Source organism: Barbus barbus (genome assembly GCF_936440315.1).
Source record: "Barbus barbus genome assembly, chromosome: 18".
Classification (NCBI taxonomy): Eukaryota; Metazoa; Chordata; class Actinopteri; order Cypriniformes; family Cyprinidae; genus Barbus; species Barbus barbus.
Genome location: NC_136746.1, coordinates 14,320,660 through 14,343,549, shown reverse-complemented (window position 1 = coordinate 14,343,549; position 22,890 = coordinate 14,320,660). Strand labels below are relative to the sequence as shown.

Genomic DNA, 22,890 nt, shown 5'->3' with positions numbered 1-22,890 from the left:
ATGTGAGCTTTCACATGTGAGTGGGTGGCTTTGAGAATGCCATGACAGTAGAATCAGTTTAGATTCACATCTCAAGTAGAGAAAGCCCCTGAGCAGTCTCAGAGTCATTCGGTTGTTCATCCCTGGAATACTCAACCAGAATGTTTTAGCCCAACATTAATTCGATTTAAAGATACACAAAAATCTTGGGAAGCAATGCATAGATTAACATGAGATAAAATGTTGCAGGCTAAGTGATTATTCATGATGAAGAATACTGTGTATAACATAATGAAAATTCCAATATTACAACCACATCTGCTACATTTTCACCATAAATGCGAGCAAATACATTTCCAAACCTGATTTAAAGTGTTACAAATGTGCGCTAAATACCATAAATAGGTAATATTGAGATGTTTTGCAACTTCAGTGTAGTGGATTGTGATTTATTGCAACTTGAACAACATATGCTGCTGCCTTTGAGAGACAGCTGATGCGTGATGAAGCAGCACCAGTTAGCAAGCACTTTCGATATGAGAGTGCCTTTAGTACTCCACATTGATTGATTGGACTCATGACTCCCAACAAATCAGATGCGTGTTGGGTGACTTCTCTAGGCCACATGGTGAGTTCAGACAGGCTGCATCAGAGCCAAATAGCATGTTTCAAAATTAAATAATTTTATCAGCACATCGGTTTTGAAAATGACCGATACCGATCATCATAAAAATTCTTAATATCGGCGCCGATAATCGGTCGACCCCTACTGTATACTAGGGGTATGCGATACTGCAAATTTTGGTATCGATCCTATACCGAGTAAATACAGGGCCAGTATCGCCGATACCGATACTGATACAGTATGACCAACAACAATTTAAAAAAATAACAATACTAATGTTGATTTGACTAATATTATATTTACCTTAAAGCTATGTGGATATTTTTTGCCTTTCTAAAAGGACTTTGCAGGCAGGGGAACCCAGAACATGAAAGCAATAAACAGTTTCATGTTAAGTATTTTCCTGCCATAGAAAAGAGTTATAAAAATAATTAATGTGGCTTAATAAATTAAGAACGTAATATTAAAAGACAAAACTCAGTATACACCTTATTAATGTTTCGAACTAGATATACAAGTAAGCAGATGCCCAGAATATGAAAGCAACACTTTACAAGTTTTTACATTAAGCATTTTCCTCCCATAGAAAACCGTTATAAAGAAAAGTTTAACTTAAGTGGCTTATTGAATGAAGACATTGATATGAAAAAGACCTATTAAACCATAACTCGTTTATTATTGAAAGGATTTTATACATACTGTAATATTTGTTTGTTATTATTGCAATAAAAAAAAACTGTGATATGAAAAGGCCAAAATCGGTATAGTTTATAAAAATATATAGGCCTACTATGTATGTACAGCAGATGTAAGCAGATGAACCCAGAACATGAATGCAACACACTGAATTTCATTTTCAATTGCAATATTTATAAAAACATTTAATATGGTGCAATTAATGGAGGAAGACAGTGATAAAGATCAAATAAATAAATAAAGACTAAATTCGGTATACAGCTTGTTAATAAAATATAATATGTTGCAAGTAGCTGAGCCCAGAATATATATGCAAACATGCTAAACAACATGTTAAGCATTTTACTCCCATAGAAAACCATTATAATGAAAATTTAAAGTCTTAATGCATTAAGAAATAATAAAAAAAAAAGCTAAACTCAGTACACACCTTACAGTGATAATGTATAAAAAGGACTCGTATACAGGTATAATATGCACTATGTGAAGGATTTCGTTCCTCCCCTTTTTATTTCTTTTGTAGCTCAGAGTTCCGTTCCATCTCTCACTGTAGCCAAAAATATCCGTTTGCCGCTTGCTCTCGGAGCCGCTGAATCACGTGATGGCATGACAACCAAACACAGCGTAGCAGGGGAGGAGCAGCAATGCTTGCATACGAGATGTGAAAAGAGTGGCATATACACCCACAGACATGTCTACACTTTTTTTGTATGTATTAAACAATGTTATTAAGTGTATAGGAGAAAATATTAACCTAAAGTATCGATCTTATCAGGCTAGTATCGATCCGATACCAATACCAACGTTGGTATCGATACTAACGATATTAGGATCTATACGCCCACCCCTACTCTATACTCTCATTTTGCTGAATTTATTTGCCCTTTTCTCTAATATAAACTATAATTACAAATGAAAAATATCAGAAATGGTCACACGGGCCTGGTTGAGCGGTCACAGCTGGACAGAGAAAGCGTTTTGCTACCCTGCTTTAAAAATCAGAGATTAAAGTAAGCTCCTGAAAGGCCAGTCACAATGTTCACCCAAAACCCCCACCTGCTTTCACTGAGAATGCCACCGAATTTCACACACAGACTTTGTGGCTCCAAAAAAAAAGAGAGGGTGAGATATAGAGGATGACGGAGAGAAAGAGTGAGACGGTGAAAGACTTTGTGAAATGGAGGTGTAAAAACTAACAAAAAAAGCTTTTTCACACCAGATGCAAACATATTCTAGTGAAATATTTCTAAGGTTTTCTCAACCTTTTTAGGTCTATGACCCATTTTTTAAGTTCCAAGATATATACGACACCCACGACCTCACCCATGCACAGCATTAAGCCTCACAGGCAGCAAATGAAGTGGTAGCACTTTATTTTACAGTATGTGTACTTCCCTGGTACATACATGGTAAATATCTTGTACCTACAGGCAAATGAGTGGTAACACAAGGAACTTACCTGAGGTGTATGTTCATGGTAACAAATAAGAAATACGGCTGTACTTAACTGTTGTACATGCATGGTAATTAGTTTGTACATACAGACAAGTGTGGGTAAGAACAGTCACTTACAGGTAGTGCCCGTACATGGTAACTAATTGGATACTTTACTGTACTTACTAATGTATATACATGATAAATATGTAGTACTTACGGACAAGTGGGTACAAATAGGCACATCCTTACAGTATCCATATATGGTAACTACTTAAACACATTACTGTACTGTACTGTAATGGTAAATGTGTAACACCTATGGAAAAATGTGCAATTATGTGGTGACAAACAAAACACATACTGTACTTGGTATACACGTGGTAAATATGTAGTACTTTCAAACAAGTGTGTTAATGCTAAATTGCTCTCCACGACAGTGCTTACAAAGTTTGAAGTAATGGTAATTCCTGTGTAATGTTTATGTAAAATGGTGCACTTTATTTTACAGTCCTATTTCCATATACTTACTATGCAAGTACTGGTGTATGTACCTATTAGTTAATGTACAGAATAAGTTATGCGGTACTCGAGTTGGGGGTATAAACATGGAACAAGGTACTTATTGAGTAATTGATGGTAGATGGTACCAGTGGTGTGCGGTGGTGTTTTAAAATGAGGAGGCAGTTTTATATACATGTATATGTGTGTGTGTTACACTTAATGTTGTCACATTTTCCTGGGTAAATAAATATTACATAAAAAAGAGAACAAATATAATTATATTTAGTATTTTATTATTATTTTTTATTTAATTTACTAATTTTAATACTAATTATACATTTCATAGTGTTTTATGCATGTTTATATTTATTCCAAAATAATAACTAAAGGCAGTAACAATTTGAACAATATTCTGGAAACAATAAGGTTTCATTAGTTAACATTAGTTAACTACTTTAGTTAACATGAACTAAGAATAAACAATAGCCTACTTCTACAGCATTTATTAATCTTAGTTAATATGAATTTCAATATTTACTAATGCATTATTAAAATCAAAAGTTGTGTTTGTTAACATTTTATGCACTGTGAACTAACATGAGCTAACAATGAACTGTATTTATATTAACTAATGTATACAAAGATTAATAGGCTAAATACTGTAATAAATGTTCATTGTTTGTTCATGTTATATTAAATGACACCTTATTGTAAAATGTTACCAATATTTTTTATTTGTGAACTGATGTTCAGCTGTTCTTTTTAATAGTCAACTTATTTTCGGGTCATCATCGTCATAAAAGCAATGTAAACACTGCCAGAGACACGAAGATATATCTTTCATTTCATCACACTGAATGCTCACTCAAAACTGACGCAGTCATCATGTTTTCAGACCATTTCAAGTTTTATTTTCACGTGACACAAAGCAGTGATATTTAAGCAGGAGAGTTGTTTACTTACTTTATAATTAGGCAATAAAGCCATTTTCTTCATTCAGGCTGAGAGCTCGAACGAAAACAAGAGACGAGATTTATCGCAGGAACCAAACATATCCAATTATAGTGCGATGGAGGCATTGCCTCCTCTCACGTGACTTTCCCCCATTCATTTCAATGAGCCTCCAGAAAAGTCACCGCACACTTTAGGGTCTCTGTTTTAAGTCTATGGACCGAAGGGAGGAAAGCCTCCGCTGTATCTTTACCTGCGGGTGTCGCTGTTTGACAGCATTACTTTATAAAAAAACAAGTGACTTTTATACTTTTAATGCCATATTTAGTAATATTTGCGATATATGTTTGTAATATCGATTATTTTCTCATGCAATTTTTTGAGGAGACACTGCCTCCCTTGCCTCCTCGGAGGAAACACCCCTGGATGGTACATAGTAAGTATATGGAAATAGGACTGTAAAATAAAGTGCACCATTTTACATAAACGTTACACAGGAATTACCAATTCTTCAAATTTTGTAAGCACTGTTGTGGAGAGCAATTTAACATTAACACACACTTGTTTGTAAGTACTACATATTTACCACGTGTAGGCCTATACCAAGTACAGTACGTGTCTTGTTTGTTACCACATAATAGCACATTTTTCCGTAGGTGCTACATATTTACAGTGTACATATCATTAGTATGTACAGTAATGTGTCTTATTAGTTACCCACACTTGTCTGTATGTACAAACTAATTACCATGCATGTACGACTGTTAAGTACAGCCGTGTTTCTCATTTGTTACCATGTACATACACTTCAGGTAAGTACCTTGTGTTACCACTTATTTGCCTGTAGGTACAATATATTTACCATGTATGTACCAGGGAAGTACACGTACTGTAAAATAAAGTTCCACCAATTAAGTTGTAAAATATAAGAAAACATTTTGCCAACTGTATAATTATTGACTCTGTAATTGTAACAAATATTTTGGGCATCCCTTCATTGGCACTCATCCTGTCTAATGGGAGGACTGAGGGCTGTGTGTCACACTGCAGCTTGTCAAAGTCCGACATGATAATTAAAAGCGTATTCATCTCATCTCCACTGTTCTGTCCAACTTGGAACAATATTTGGTCCTGCAATGTAATGTAATCAAGAGCGCTGAATCCTGCTTTACACAAAGTGCCAGAAAATGGTACACTCAGCTTAAGATTCACTCTTTGATGCACCTTGTGAGATAGTGTGTTTGGACTTTTGTATCCACAGACACACACACACACACACACACACACACACACATTGGTTTTTGTGGTTTATGGGGACTCTCCATAGGCGTAATGGTTTTTATACTGAACAAACTGTGTGTGCTATTGCCCTACACCAACCCTACACCTAAACTTAGCCCTCACAGGAAACTTTGTGCATTTTTAGATTTTCAAAAAAAACACCATTTAGTATGTTTTTTAAGCCTTTTGAATTACGGGGACATAGGCAGTGTCCTCATAAACCACATTCATATTGTAATACCTCTGTCATACCCATGTCATTATACAAATTTGTGTCCTCATAAACCACATAAATATGCACACACACACACACACAAAATCTATGCAAAATAATATTTAAATAATTAAATGATTAAATTAATTTTATTTAATATTTCAGAACTTTGCCAAGTATAAAATGAGTTAATTTAATGCCAAAGCAAATGTAAAGCTTTGCGATTTAAAACTACCAAACTTATATAGGGTTTAAATAGGGTTTAAATTTCCATGTCTAAATGGAAAGTTTTTATATTTAAAATACAGTTAGTTAGGCAACATCACTCACCATTACGACTGTTTAATAGTTCTATAAATAGTTCAATGAGCAAATATAATAATATTAGGTCACTTACATTTTTGGCGGAACCACAGCGCATCTCAAAGCAACCATTCATTTCAGTTGAGTCAAAGTTTCATTAGCCCATGCATAAACATCTAATGAATCAGCCGTTTGAACAAATCGTTTGAATGAACGACTCAATGACTCACTCATCAAACGCTCACTACTGGCTTTTTAATTTCATTGAAAAGTATAATCCACCATCATTTCTTGTTTGTATATTAAAATAAATAAATAAATAAAATAAAATAAATAATAATACATAACATAATTTAACGTAGTTGTATTTTTCAGTGTAAATGATTTAATTTGATAATGTATAGATAATAACAATCACATTATTATAATTTAATTTATAGATCAAATGTAAGAATTTGAAATGAAAGTTAATGAGATTAGTGGGACAATGCCCTCTATAAAAGTAAAAAAATATAATATAATAAATGGATAAAATATAAAAACATGCAGATTTAAAGTCTATGCCTGTCACGGTTCCATGGATAAACACACAAAGAAGAAGGAGTTGCAATGTAAACAGTCTTTAATAAATCCACATAAAGGCAAATACAAGGTAGACAGGTAGGAACCACACACACACAAACGTAGTGTCGACGTAGTAGACCGGACAAATTAAATGAGAACTGAATACAACTAATAAAGGGTAACTAATGACAATAATTGATGACACACACCTGAACCAAATGACACAATTAACAGGAGACAGAAACTAGGGCTGTATCCGAAATCGCCCCCTATACCCTCAAATAGTGCACTATTTGAGGGGACGGCCATTTTAAGTGGTGTTCGAAACCTTAGTGGATGTTCTCGAGTGCACTCATTCAATCCCACAATGCACCGCAAAAACGAGTGTACAACCGATGTACACTCAACGGCTAGAGAATCCCCAGAATGCACTGTGAGAGTCCCGCGCCGAATGAATTCCCGCGTCTCGCCAGAAGATGGCGCCCGCAGCTGAATCCATTCATTGATTTTAGAAGCGCTCGTCCACGGCGTAATACAGTGGAATACAACAAAGGTACAAAATTAATTGTAAATTGACTATTAGGGTTTATACATAATTTCCATGACAGAGTTTAAGATAAATCCTTCAATCTTACTATTGGAGATGCCCGTTTCGAATGATTATTTAACAGGAAGCAAACTATACAAAAGCGGCAGTTCTTCCGGTGCATTCAGTGTCCGAATTCACTCACTCGTTTTCATTCACTCCTTCAAGTGAACTATATGAGTGGACTAATGTAGGGAATAGTGAATGAGGGTATAGGGGGCGATTTCGGATACAGCTCAGGTCACACAGAGCACATGGGGGATGAAAAACACAACAAAATAGTCCTGGGGTGTGACAATGTCACAGCTGATAGAAAACCGATGAGAATATTGCATTATAACAATCATATTTGCAAAAAAACAAAACACACACATATACATATATATATATATATATATATATATATATATATATATATATATATATATATATATATATATATACATACATATATATACATAAATATACATATACATGTATATAAGATCAATACCATAGAGCCCCCCCACATAACAAATCCCAATTTAACCCATATATATATATATATATATATATATATATATATATATATATATATATATATATATATGTATATATGTATATTTAATTTATTCATTAAAATGAAAAAAAGGATATTTTGTGCATGTGTCTATATATATATATATATATATATATATATATATATATATATATATATATATATATATATATATATATATATATATACACACACACAGTATAATGCACACACACAATCTGCATCTTTGGTGAGCCAATGTGGGGCTGTAACCCCAAGGTTAAGAGCTTTTGCCTCAGAGATTATTGAATGCCATTACTGGTAAACATCTTCTGCATCCAAATCCAAATAAATACATTGAAGTACAAAGCACCTGCAGTGCTAATTTCATGTCATGAAGGCTGTCAGGATTTTATCTACAAGTTGTGTGAACAACAGGTCCTATTAACATTCAAGTTAGAGACCGAATAAAAAGTTCACTAAAAGTTCACCAAAGCTGATGAGTCCTGTAATACCCACCTGCCAATCAACATTAGGATCTGATGTCAAACAGCACTTTACCTGTCTTTCTCTTTCCACGCTTTTTCAGGCAAATGCACACACACACACACACACACACACACACACACAAAGGACTGACTAACACACGACTTTGTGGGCAGACTGGATGTGGGTGACTCATCAGTTTAGCTGCCTAAGGCTACAGTCGGTCTCAAGGATCTTTTCTCAAGCTTTTGAGACAGTTTCATGACATACCAGTAGATGACACAACCAGAAAAAAACCCCCTGCAATGTCTAAATTGGCCTGGTCTAAACAGGCAGGGCCATGGGATCCCGACAGTCATCAATAATGACTATAGCGGGTGCAAAATGGTCTCTCACTGGCTCATAGGTCATGTTCATCCAGAGCTATACTAAGGATATGGGTGAGTAAAAATTATTTGCGGCCTGTGGTCTTCAAATAGGATCAGAGTAATCTATGAAAAGCAATAGGCCATGTTTAATATAGAGCATATCTAGGTCTATGCTATGATACACTATATTGCCAAAAGTATTGGGTCACCCCCTTCTAATGAACACGTTAGACTACTTTAGTCATCTCTATGAGCACAAATCTTAATGTTTAAGCATATAATTATATTCTAGGGAATTGTGTGCTTCTAATTTTATAGCAACAGTTTGGACAGGACCCTTTTCTATTCTAACATGACAGTGCCTCTGTGTATAAGGCACGGTTCAAAAAGACACGATTGATTCAGTCAGTGTGGAAGAACTTGACTGGTGGAAGTCCTGATCCCAGCTGAACACCTCTGGTGTGACTTTAAATGCAGACCTTGAGCCAAAAACACATCACCAAACACCAATGACTTGTACATAAGGGTACTGTCAGTTTAGACATGTCCAAAACTGTTGCAACAGAGATGGAAATACAATTTTTAAATACATGAATTATGTTTCCATCTTTGTTGCCACAGTTTTGTTAGTGCCTTTTTCTGTTCTAAAGAAGGGGGTGTCCCAACACTTTTGTCCTTATAGTGTCTGTTTTAGGTGTTTATGTGATGAGTTTTTGGCTCAAGGTCTGCATTTAAAGTCACACCAGAGGTGTTCAGCTGGGATCAGGACTTGGCTTTCTGCAGACCAGTCAAGTTCTTCCACACTGACTGAATCGATCGTGTCTTTTTGAACCGTGCCTTACACACAGAGGCACTGTCATGTTAGAATAGAAAAGGGTCCTGTCCAAACTGTTGCTATAAAATTAGAAGCACACAATTTCATAGAATATCATTATATGCTTAAACATTAAGATTTGTGCTCATAGAGATGACTAAGGTAGTCAAACGTGTTCATTAGAAGGGGGTGACCCAATACTTTTGGCAATATAGTGTATTTCGAAAGCGTCGTCCACAAAAAGAATTATGTTTTTTGAGTTATGTTCAACAAACGCAGGCTGACTGTGTAAGTTGTACTTCAATGTGAGCAAACAAAGTTAGAAGCGAGTACGCCTTGTTCACATTTGATATAATCAGTGTACTGTATGTCTCTGTATTGAGCGAGGGTATCAGGCGCTCTCAGCGTCTTCATATGTGCTAGAATGGAACATTAAGATATCCATTTTCATCAATCCACTACCATTAAAGCCATACAAGCATAATGTCTTCTGCTGAAGCGCTGCCGTGACCTTTATTTTCACTTGGTGGTCAGTATTACCATAAGTTTAACAGTTTAACAATGAGACAGTTGCCGTAACAGCTGCCATTACAAGTGAAATGGCAAAGTTTGTCCAGTATTCTGAGGTGGAAATGATCATTGGATACGCTGAGACAGCTGGTGGACAGACGCAGCAGGATAGAACCAATTACTGCCCTTTTCTCCTCCCTTCCCTTCTGTCTTCACTTTCCTTTGCTATTCATGTTACATCAGAGGTACAAAAGTCTTTTATGAACCGCCAGACAAGACTGTACCTGTCAGCACTATCAGCTCCCCATTGTTTGTCATTGTAAGGATGATGCTGTGGTCCTCCCAGGGAATTATGGGTAATAACTCTGAAGTGCTCGTGGCTTGTGAATAAAGGTGAGGAGAGGATGCCTATGAGGCTGATTGACAGACTAAGGGACGCTGGGGAGACTGAGAGGCTTAGGAAGAATTATTAAAGGAGAGCTTCATAATGTTTAGACACTAAGGAGGCCAGAGGACTGACAGAACCCAGCACTGTGAAATGAGAGGAGGAGGTCTGCCAGCACAGACAGATCTGAAAAGCCACAGATGTGTGTAAAGACCTTGAACAGATGAGATGAGACAAGATGAGGGTGTTAGTTATGAAGGGAACTTGATATTTTAAACTTGATAGTGAGTGAAGGAGGGGATTCTGCAGAATCAAAGAAACGACGCATCATGAAATTTTGATCTGAGCCACACAATTCCATTCTCACATTTAATAGTAATTTTTGATAATAATAATAATAATAATTATATATATGTATATATATATATATATATATATATATATATATATATATATATATATATATATATATATATATATATATATATACACACATGTGTTATATATGTAATGTGTTATATATATATATAACACACATGCTTGTTTTTGTGAAAAGTGGGGACATCCCATAGGCGTAATGGTTTTTATACTGTACAAAGTTAACTGTATGTGCTATTGCCCTACACCTACCCTACACCTAAACTTAGCCCTCACAGGAGACTGTGCATTTCAACTTTCCCCCCAAAAAACTAACTCTGTATGATTTATAAGCATTTTGAAAAGTGGGGACATGGGTCAATGTCCTGAAAAGTCACCTTCACCTTGTAATACCTGTGTCATTATACAAATTTATGTCCTCATTTGTCACAAAAACGCGCGCACACACACACACACACACACACACACACACACACACACACACATATACATACAGTACATATATATGCACACAGGGATGCACATAAGTTGTATGCAGGTGAGCATGTGCGATCAAAATAAAAAATGCACTGTGTAAATAAGTTCACACCGCTCATTTGCGTACCAATATGTTTGAAAGCTGTTAATGCTCAATTACCATTTTAGATGGACAAACTGTACTGTATAAGATTTCTATTTAAAACCACAAATCTAGGCTACCCACTGCCGTTTTCAAAGTACAATGCAAAACTGTGACATTTCATTCACTGACACTGATTTTTAAGTTTACTATAAAATAATTGTATTTGTATTTAATACTCCTTTTTATATTTTAAAATATAATAATATTATCAGAATTTATTATTTAGTTTATTTTATTTAAAAAGTAGTACATAAATAATGAGCAATAATATTATTACCACAATTATTAATTAATTTTTTATAGTTATATTTAATGGGTCACACTATGTACAGGGTGAGGACCAAACCAAATCTCCAGGTGCTCTTAAGAGATCCAGGTTGAAAAAAATATATATACATAAGTATTTGCAAGAAGTTATTGGTTAATTATATTTTATAAATCCATTTAACAATTTAAGAGCCCTTGAAAAACCATTCAAGTACAATTATATATAATATAATATAATGCACATTAATATTTGCATTAAAATGAATAAGAATACATGGTTCCTTTTAAATGGATGTCAACTGAGAAATTAATCAAGAATCATTTTGGAATTGGATCTTGACTTAAAATTTAATCGAATCCCAAGGTATTTAAAGATTCCTGCTTCTAATAGCGAGTGGGTGACATTTCTTGGTGATTGCAGAGAAATTATATCGGCTCGTTTTACATAATCTGCTGCACAGAGATTCATGTATGAACATGATGCCACTGTCTTTGATAACTAATCATGCCTATGACTTGCCCTTTAAATGAAAAGTTACAAAAGGCCATTAACACTGTCATCTAGTCAGAGAGGCTGGAATGATGACAAGAAGTTCTTGTAGCCAAAATCACTCAAATATAAGCAGCCCAAAGGCTGCGACAATCCACTCTAATCAGCAAGTCTGACAATTACTTACCCCCTCTCACCTGCTGCCTTTGGCAGAGCCATCATCACAAAGAGACTGCTAATAACCACTGACTCACTTTTCAGTAAACAGACACTGTGATCAGCAGGGAATCTGGGCAACCAATATGAGGGATCTGTTCTCGTAAAGCTTTGAAATTAGGAGGAGGCCCTCAAAGTAACAATAACAAACAGATAACTCCACAAATAAACAGCAGGTCTCTTCGGAGGTGTGTGAAATTGAGAGCTAATAGGTCGCTGTCAATCAAGCAGAATAGAAATGCACAAAGTGGTGATGTGTATTAAACCCTGAGTGCATAAATTATGTCGTACATGATTTCTGTAAAACAGATGCATTGAACACTCTTGACATTTGCCTGAATTGTTGCCAGATGGATGCTAAATTGAGTTATCACAAGGAAATGCAAAAAGATGACCGTCTTCAGGCAGGTAGAAGCTCAACAGGTTAAAAATTAGCTTCGCTACATGCATTTTACATTTTACATGCAAGATACATAAAGAAGAAAAATAGCCTTTATAACCCTGCCTACGTGGCACGTTGCCAAGGAGACTGTAACGTAAGAGACAACAGTGAAAATCAGCATACAATTCACTTATTTTTCCATATAAAGAGGGCTGACAAGATCTAGATCTCACTGTAAATGACCCATCCAAAAGCATTACCTCAGACCTGGATAAATATTTTACAAGTGTGAACAAGCAGAATTGCACCAGGCCTCAACAGATGAATTGCAGCAATCAGTATAAAATTTCCCTTTACGCTTGTGTTATACTTTCCCACGCGGCAAGGTAAATTGTCTCTAGAGACTGCAATCCATTAGCGTGTTGCCCCAATGATGCTGCAATTGCCTCATTGACCATTTCGTGTGATGATGAAAGGCAAAATAGACACCCGATCAAATAACATGCACTTTTTGTTCTGAAAAAGTTAAACGACAAAGATAAATATTTATGCAACAATGGGGTAAGATATTTTAATAACATTCTGAAACCCTCAGGCCTCTTGAATGGGCAAGATAATGTAAAAGTTCTTATTTTTAAGCCACGGGGTGGCATATATCTGTACAGCTCATAATGCTCGACTGAAACTAGTTGTCATCTCAGTCAGAGTAAAACTGACTAAAATGAATAAATATAATTTTTTTTAAATATATTTATGTTAAAATGCAGTAAAAATTAGCACTACTTGAATATTACTGGCTTTTAAATGTGAAAGTGACAGTGACTACATGTGCGGTATAAATGTGCGGTAACTACAGAAATTAAGATGATCAAGAAGGGTGAAAAGATATAGCAACTGATGCTGCAAGAGAACATTCACATCACATCTCTGATGTTTTAAGAGAAAACCCTTCATCCTGTCCTATCTACTGTGAAGGAGAGTAAGGTATATTTGCCTTTATAGTGTGCACTTCTTTCCATCAAACAGATCAAGAACTGACGGTAGATCAAGAAAGTGAGAGTTATCTTAGTTTAGCTTAAACTACAGATGAAAATGAATTTGTTTCATACGGGAGATTTTGATCTTGAGAAAATCATATTCAGAGAGGTCACTGATAGAGACTACATGAAGGTTTCAAATAGCATGTCTGGCATTATCTTCCAATGAAATAAACAAAAAGAACATTTGATTCTTCATAATTCACTTGGATGTCAGACATGTGGTGTTTTGGCTTTGGCTGCTCGATCCTCTGTGCTATCCAGAAAATTACTGTAATAATTCAGAATATATGTTCTTCTTGACCCTGGGTCAGGTGCTCTGATGAATATATATATGACACTGAGACATAATGGAATTTTTGGATGCAAGCAAAAAGCAAAAGAATGTAGATGGAAGAAGAGTGTATCTAACTTCACCTTATCTTACCCTTTGGACATACCAGGAATGGATGGCACACAACTATTCATAAACTTACACTCTACCCAAAATAAATTATATAACTACAGAACCTCCACCTAGAAGTATCCCCACCTCAAAAAAGACAATTTAGACAACATTACATCTGAAATGACAAACTAAAATTTTAATAAATGCGCTTTAACAAAAATATACTGCTTTCAAACCCTCAGGCTATCTTGCCTCTTAGGCTTTTACTGTAAGTGCATTACTATAAATGCATTTCCTGTGCTATTTGACAAACTGAGGGATGAGCTAAAATTTGTTCTCTGGTAATAACCCACTGTCACACCTCACCAAGGAGCACGGAGCAAGGAACGAGGTGACGAGGAACTTAGCAAATCTAGAGTCTTTAATTATCCAGCAGGGAACGTAGGAAACACAGAATGACATTAAACACAGGGTAATCAGGGAGGAAGACGAGACACACCCGGAATCAAAATTAACAATCAACATGGGTCACAGGGAACACATGGGGAGCAAAACACACACAAAACAGTCCACAATCCTGACATATCGTCCCCCTCCCGGAAGGTGCGTCCTCGCACCGTAGTATGATCCAAAGGGGAGGGACGGGCGGGAACTAAGGAGGAGGCTCAGGAGGAGGACGGACACCCGGGAGGGGGCCGGCAGACAGAGACCAAGGAGGCGACGAAGGAGGGAGGAGCCAGGGAAGAGACAGGAGGGACCCGGAACAGGAGGCGCACAGCTGGACCCAGGCCACAGCCATGAAGATGGCCCACGGTGGAGCCGAAGGAGGGAGGAGCCATGGAGGAGGGATGGCCACCGACTTCAGGGGGCCGACCAAGGGTGGCGGAGCAGGTGGTGGAGGAGCCCGGGGTGGAGAAGGAGAGCTAACGAGCCAGGGGGATGCCAAGGATCCGGGGGGCCAGGGTGGAGCCGAGGGCTCTGGTGACCGAGGCGGAGACCCGGAGATTCGCGGCGGAGCCGGAGCGACTGAGGACCCAGGTGGAGCTGAAGGGAGGAAGGAGCCCAACGGACATTGCGGCGGGAAATGGCTCTCCGTCATCGGTGGGCTCGGGCTGATGCTCCGCACCGCAGGGAGATGGTGGGCTGGGCTCTGGGTCTGGAGTGGATCTCATCTTCTTGGGAGACTGTGAGGGGTGATCCGTTTCTCGCCAGAGTCCACTCCACGAAGGCGGCGAATTCCGCTCGAGGACCATCTTCGGATGACAGCGCTCTGCATGCGGTGTTTAGGCTTGCGTTATTGAATGAGCAGAGCGTGTCGTCCGGGTAGCTGGTGAGTTCCGCGAGGGCCAGAAACAGTCTGGTATGGTCCTCGAGCGAACGCTCCTCCTGCTCCAGCAGGAGGAGGAGGAATTCGGGGCGAAGGAAAGGATCCATAAGGGAGCACTACGGAAAGAAAAACACTGAGGGAAAACGGAAAACAAAACGGAGGGTTGACGTAGAGTTAACTGTTTCGGTCGGTTCTTCTGTCACAACTCACCAAGGAGCACGGAGCAAGGAACGAGGAACTTAGCAAATCTAGAGTCTTTTATCCAGCAGGGAACGTAGGAAACACAGAATGACATTTAAGAACCGACAAACACTAACTGAAAGGACTGGGGCTTATAAACACAGGGCAATCAGGGAGGAAGACGAGACACACCTGGAATCAAATTAACAATCAACATGGGTCACAGGGAACACATGGGGAGCAAAACACACACAGAACAGTCCACAATCCTGATACCCACAGGCCACAGATTTTTTTTCAAGCTTAACTTGAATTTAACCCAGAATACTTTGTCACGTCGACCTTTGAAATAAGGTCTTTATGAAGTTTAAGTAGTATAACTTTTTTCCTTCAAAATGTAATTGAGCAAAATTTAAAGTAAATTACTTGCTTCCCAAAAATAATATTTAAATAAACTAGACCACCCACCCAAAGTTTAAAAATCATTTACTTTAAACTTGCAAAACTTTATTTCTTCTGTCAAACACATGCAAAAAAATATATTCTGAAAAATGTTGAGGTTCTTTTTTTCTTTTTCCATAACAACAAAAGCAAAAGGGGCCCAATGTTGTTTTGGACCGCTGTGACTTTCATTTCATGGACAGAAGAAAAAGTCATGCAGGCTTGGAACGACATGAGGGTGAATAAATGATGACAGAAATCATTTTTGCTGAAATATCCATTTAGGGTATATTTATTGTTGTAATTGTTACCCATGAAGAAAATCAGCTAGAGGTTGGAGGGATAGAGACAGAACAGAAAGGGAAAGAGGTTGAGAGATGTGTGATGAGAGCTTTGGCCGTGTAACTCAAGGACACCGTTACCATGGGTGTCCCTGTCTTCTCTGAATGTTGCTTTTAAGAGCGGCGGCACAGGAGAGACTTTGGCTATGTGTGTGCCTGTCCTGTCAGTGAACCCATTACTGGCATCTCAAACTTTAAACGCTGAAAGCCTGTCTACTTTTGTTTCTGAACTGAAGAAAATTGTGTGAATCTGAAGAGGCATGAGTGCCATCTGAACAGAAGGGATACCAGTGAGATTACGGGAAAATTTAAGAGCTGTAAAACCCCAGTAAGTCATCCTGTGTGTGTGACCTGTACGTGGAGGGTCACATGTATAAAACGATGTGTCATGTCTAGTTGGCCAACATAAAATATGTGTGCTGCTTTTATTTCATGATAGCCATTTGTCACGGCACTAAATTCTCCTTCAACAGAGCTATTATTGTCTGAATTGAGTTGTAAGCTCATTATTCACAATTTGCTGTTGTGACACATTTGAAATTGGTTACTCTGCTGTGCTTAATTCTATTTTTCGTTTGCCCAATAGGTGGCTCCTTGTCTCTGTGCCAAAAGTGATAAGAAGTGGCTAAGACTTGGCAGACTTGTAGAGCAAATCTGTGCCAAACTCTGTCAGGCTGCCATTCAGAAGATTACAGTGTTGTTCATTAACCTTCAAGTGAAGTAGAAGAAACAGAAACAGACCAGAGCAAAATGCTATGTTTATGAACAATGCCACACACACTAATGTGTATCATCATGCTACGGGGTGACTTCATTGGAAGCGAACCCAAAAAACCTGTAGATAATTCATAAACCATCTACAACCTTGTTTAAAGGACGGGTAAATATGCTAAAATAGAGCTGCAATGTATTTAAATGAAGTCATTGTCTTTCTTTGCAACACAAACATGCTTCCTTTGTATGTAAATGAGGTTTTTGGAATTGGATTGCAGTTATGGTATGATGCTGTATAGTTCTAGTAAAGTATGTCAGTGGCAGTTTGCCGCATCCTCCACATCCTAGCGCTCAAAATCAGGCTTACAAGATGAGAAATTGTCCCATGCAGATTTTCTGGGCACGTTTGCACTGTAACCTTATTTTTACAATTCCTCCGAATTGGAAGCATAAAGAAATGCAAGCTTAAAGAAAAATACAATATATTTTTATTTTTTCTATATCTTATCATCTGCAGAAATATGAGTTTTTGGCCTGGTTTCACAGACAGGGCTTAGACTAAACCAGGATTAGGCCATTGTTCAATTATGACATTTAAGCATTTAAAAAAAAGTGCCTTTGGAAAAAAAACCCCAAAAAACATTACTGGTGCATCTTGAGACAAAACAAAGGTACTGACATGTTTTAAGATCAATCAGTGCAAGTTTCTTTCAGTTGAAACAGCTCAGACTTACATTTTAGTCTGGGAATAGGCTTAAACCTTCTCTGTGAAACCAGGGGTATCTGACAAAACAGATCAATGTGCTGTACTAATACCTTTTCTGAATATAAAATATGAATGTTATCATGTGATATGTGGGTATATGAGTGTGGATGTACAGTATAAGCGTTGGTTTTTGTTCAGTACAAGGGTCTGTGCTTTACATTCTCAGCTGGTAGGATTCACTAATTACCATGTGCACATGGCAAATTCTTGAGCAGCTCATTTTATTATCTTTCACATAAAACGGCACTGATAGATCTGTACGAGAAGGTCAACAAACAGAACCCCTAATCATGCTCCATTTGTGACTCATCATGTGGGCTTACTTACTACACACAACATGCAATCACTACGTGTACATGTGGGCATGCACACACACACACGTTTGTTTTAGTAAATTGTGGGGACATTCCATAGGCATAATGGTTTTTACACTGTATAAACCGTATTTTCTATCGCCCAACACCAACCCTACACATAAACCTACCCCTTAGAGGAAAAACTGTGCATTTTTACTTTCTCAAAAAAACTCATTCTGTATGATTTATAAGCCTTTTGAAAAATGGGGACGTGGGGTAATGTCCTCATAAATCACCTTCTCCTTGTAATACCTATGTCGTACCCATGTCATTATACAAATTTGTGTCCTCGTGTCACATGAAAAACCCATTTTTGATGTCACAAACACACACACACACACACACACACAGGAGCATACTGTATGCAAGCAAGAGCACACACTCACTGCCTTATTCGATAAAATGGTATACATCATTGAGAGAAGAGACATTCAGCTTTGGTAGAAGCGTGTGAATATACGGCCATTAGCTGAGTGGGTGGGGGAATCTAGAAATCTGTTCCTGTCAGGAAAATATGAAAATGTTGTGACACTTTAGTAATGACAAGGTTTCTATGACAACAGTGCCTGTAAGACTGCAAACTGCAAAGCCTTGTTGTTATTGGCAAATGAATGCATAAATGCATTATGGCCCACCGAGGTTAAGCTTTCATATGGGTTAGAAGCTGAAAGTTATATAGCCATTTCTCTCTGTTCACATCAGTGACCCTGTGCACTCATTTCAAAACAATTTCAAAATGACTGTATAATCCATAGACTGTGCACATGGTATTTTCTATTAACTTCAGACACAGCAGAGTAAAAATGTATGTGTTTACATGCATCTGATTTATTAGAGCAAAATGCAAGTGCACTCACTTGGGTCAGACAGGATGGAATCAGTCTTGGGCAGGAACTGGTCACAGCGAATGCCCTGGAAACCCTCTTTACACCTGATTTGGAAAAAAAGAAAAGAAAGACACAGTTAGTAAGAAGTTTAACAGATGCTTTTATCTAAAGCAATGTACTTTAGGGACAATCTCCATGGGGTTAAGAACTGAGCTTGTTCCTTGTGGGGATAAATGCAGCAACATTTTGGCTATTCAGGTCAAATAATGAGTATTGTAACATTTCTGGACTGGCCCTATTACTTCCATTGCAAGCTGTGTTGTCATTGATAGAAAACTATGTAAAAATTAAATTTTTTAATTAAAATAAACTGAAATAAAAAAAAAATGTCAATAATGTAATTGTCAAACAAAAATCTTAAACTAAAACTGAAATGTTGCCTTGGAAACTATGTGAAGTTGAAGTAAACTAAAATAAAATAAAAAGCTAGAAAAAAAATTTAATGACAAAAGCTTAAAATTCAAATGAAAACTAGCATAAAAATTTAAAATATTAATAAATACTATGACAGTATATGAATAATACTAAAATAACACCTTACTGTAATCAAGGCAACTGGAAATTAATTTTCGTGGTAATCAACACTGTCACAGGTGTTATTGATTTAGCTTAACTTAAACTGAACCTTGAATATTCCTTTGAACCCTTTGGTCACTCCACCACTCTAATTAAAACACGTTCAGGGGCCAGACTGGTCCCTGTGTGTTTGATAACAATGAAACTTCTAGACGTGGATAAGCCAATCAGAGTGAAAAATGTTCGAGGGTTTTCTGGAAATCAGATGGGAAACCCAGACGTGCCATGTCATGCATCTGTTGCAGATGGCAGTAGATTGATTTGGAAATACATGGGCACAGCGAGTTTGCTGATTTTCTACCTCAGCAAAGCCCTGACTGCTTGAATAAGCTCTCTCTGTGTTCACTAAATATGGAAATGAAATGCTTGTCTTTTATATATGAAATATGTATGCCATGTCCCTCCCAGCCAAGCTGTTTGCTCTCTCTCCAGCTCTCTTGCTCATGTAACTGCCCATGTGTTTCTGCCTGTCTCGCTCTTCCTCTCCCTCTCTCCATCCTGTCATCACTTTATCCTCATTTTTCCCTCACTTCTTGACTTTTCAAAGACACTGGAGGCTAATCCCGCTTTCAGCTGTTTGAGTCAGGAGAGCAATGTGACAAAGAAAAATGTCCCTGGCTCTAAATGGCAGAGTACAAACAGAGCATATGCATATGCCATGCACATGAGCCTCAGCAGATAGCATAAGCCTTTGTTGGTTATGCAGCACATTTCACCCTTTTACAGAGGATCAAGAGCTCAATTTAATGTTGTATATTGCTTAGGCTGTACGTTTCCAAGTTTCCAACTGAAAAATAAATACATTTTAAAGACCCAATCTTTTCTTTTTCATATATTATATTGTGGCGGGAGGAGCAAACGACAGACACAGTGGGCGTGGCGTCAAGCCTCGGAGAGGTTTTTATTAAACAATAAGGGATAAAATAATGTGTCCAAAGGGGAAAAAGTGTCCAAATAAACGGGGAATCTGGTGTCCTCGTTGTGCCGCGGGGCTTGTGCAGGAGGGTAGTGTTCATCAGGGAAGGGTCCAGGGAAGGGGCGGAGTCCGGTGGCCGCACGCGCTCCCCTCTCGGGGCCGGGAGCGAGTGGCGGCGGCGTCTCGTGCGCGGCTCCTTCCATCTCCTTGGTTCCCGGCGCTTCTGGGGGACTCGACGGCCCAGCATCCTGGCCCGTCAGCCGCCTAACGGGTGCGGCAGTCCTCCTCGACGCACCCTTCCTGGACCCACGAGGACACCAGCGTGCATGCACGGGGAAGAGACCGGTCTCCCGAGGAGAGGCGCGCTCGGCGTTTAAACAGCGGCGGTGATGAGGCTCTATTCACGTCAGGTGCGCCTCATCACGCGCCGCCAGCCCTGCGTGTTCAGCGCCCCTCCTCTCTCACACACCCACTCCTGTCGAGAGCCTGGTGAAGGGCGGCGAATACGGGACGGGGTGGTGATGATGGACAGGGGGGAGGCAGCCGACTCGTCACAATATGCAACAAATAAATATTGCGCATTTGCTTGCATCAGCAGCTTTCTTTGAGGTATACACACACACACACACACACACACACATTTGTTTTTGTGAAAAGTGGGGACATCCCATAGGCGTAATGGTTTGTATACTGTACTCTCCATCCAGCTATATGTAAAGCATGCTGGGAACTAACAATCACCTCTAAAATAAAACTGCAAAATTGAGCTAATTCTCTTAAAATATTTTTTTTTTTTTAGTTTAATCAGTTCCTCAATTCAAGCCTCAAAACTGCTGAAGTTTCCTTTAAAAAAATAGGAAAACACACCTCTTGGTTTTACTAGTAAAAAGTCCTCAATATTTTCTATACAACACTGAATTACAATTTCTTTACTGAAATATACACATTGTTTTTAAGTATCACCTTAATTTGTTTTTAATGAAAATTACAAGACCCATGATTCATCTTTTACAGTGATATGCATGTATACACACACACACACACACACATACATATATATATATACACACACAAAGTTAGAGCGAGAATGAAGGCTTCGTCTGGACAGCATTCTTACAATGCACCTGTTTTGAAGAAAAGCCATGAGAAGAGCAGTTCTTTAGTTTTCAGTTGAAATAAGAAATGTTCTCACCCACATTATGAATTATAATATAGCTTGGTTCATTGGTCCATTGGGTCAGATTGCTTTCTTACCACAAGCAACCGCTCTAGAGTTAGTTTTCATTTGGGCTGAGACTACCTCATTCAAGCAATCTTGGGCCGATTTTGGTTTGAATCCGAGTGTGATTGCTGTGTTCATATATGCCAAAATGAATTGAACCAAGGGAGAAATGTGTCAGGTTCAGAAACAAATGCTCAAACCAAGCCAGGTGTGAAAATGCTCTTGGACAATATGCTTTTGCTTCGCCAACAACAATAGTTTGAAATACAACCGTAGTAGACTCATTGCATCATAAACAGTAGTGGTATTTTGTCCCAGAATGAATCAGTGTTTTGAATAAATTGGTTAAATGAATGAATGAATGATTCACTAATAAAAAACGTTGCTTGTATTCTTCTAGATTGATTCAGTTTTTTTTCAATGAATCAGTTGAATTAATTATTTAATTTATTTAAAGACAGGTAGTTACATATCACTACCTACTGGCATAACTGTAATCTGCAGTATTCATTCCCAACACTAAAGGACAGACTGACAATCTGTCAGTAACTTGCAAACACAACAAGCGGAGCGATAAAAACAGTGAAAGTCCCGGTTCTGGCTAACTACATACATTGTGTAATTCACCACATTTCCCAAGCCTTGAGTTCTTTGAAGTGAACTGTTTTCAGTGTAACTGTCTTTCTTTTTCTCATGTACAAATTAAGCACTATTATAAATGTGTTGCCGTGTTTATGAAACAGACTTACTTTCTGTATCATTCCGTTTTTTTCCTTATTACCAGAAGAACCACAGAAAACTGATGAAATTGAATACATTTGAATATTTGTTTCTTCCCAGTCAAAACCCAAAATCCTAAGCGTACGAACAGCAACAAATATTCATTGGACCTCATTCATGAAACACTAGCAAAACAAATTTCTATGTAAATTGTTCATAAAATCACTCTTACGTAAACTGTCAATGTGCCAATTTACATAAGCATAATTTTATGAATGATTGACACAGAAATTATAATAGACATAAATAGCATCACAGTGATAATTTTTATACCCTTGTCCAATCTGATGTTAACAATTATTACTCCTCACTCTATAGTAGAAATCAGCATACGACTAATTGAATGTAACTGTCATATGTGTCGCTAGTAAAGATTTTACACTAATT

The 22,890-nt window shown here is 37.8% G+C and overlaps 1 protein-coding gene across 1 annotated transcript in view; it reads right to left on the bottom strand.

The window, feature by feature from the left end:
- The window catches only part of nrg3a (neuregulin 3a), a gene marked incomplete at both ends in the record, with an annotated part of 316,362 nt that overhangs the window by 41,041 nt on the left and 252,431 nt on the right, over positions 1-22,890 (bottom strand). The window contains one exon of the mRNA XM_079440134.1: positions 18,980-19,053. Coding sequence (XP_079296260.1) covers positions 18,980-19,053 — 74 coding nt within the window. The remainder of the gene's footprint in view (positions 1-18,979; positions 19,054-22,890) is intronic.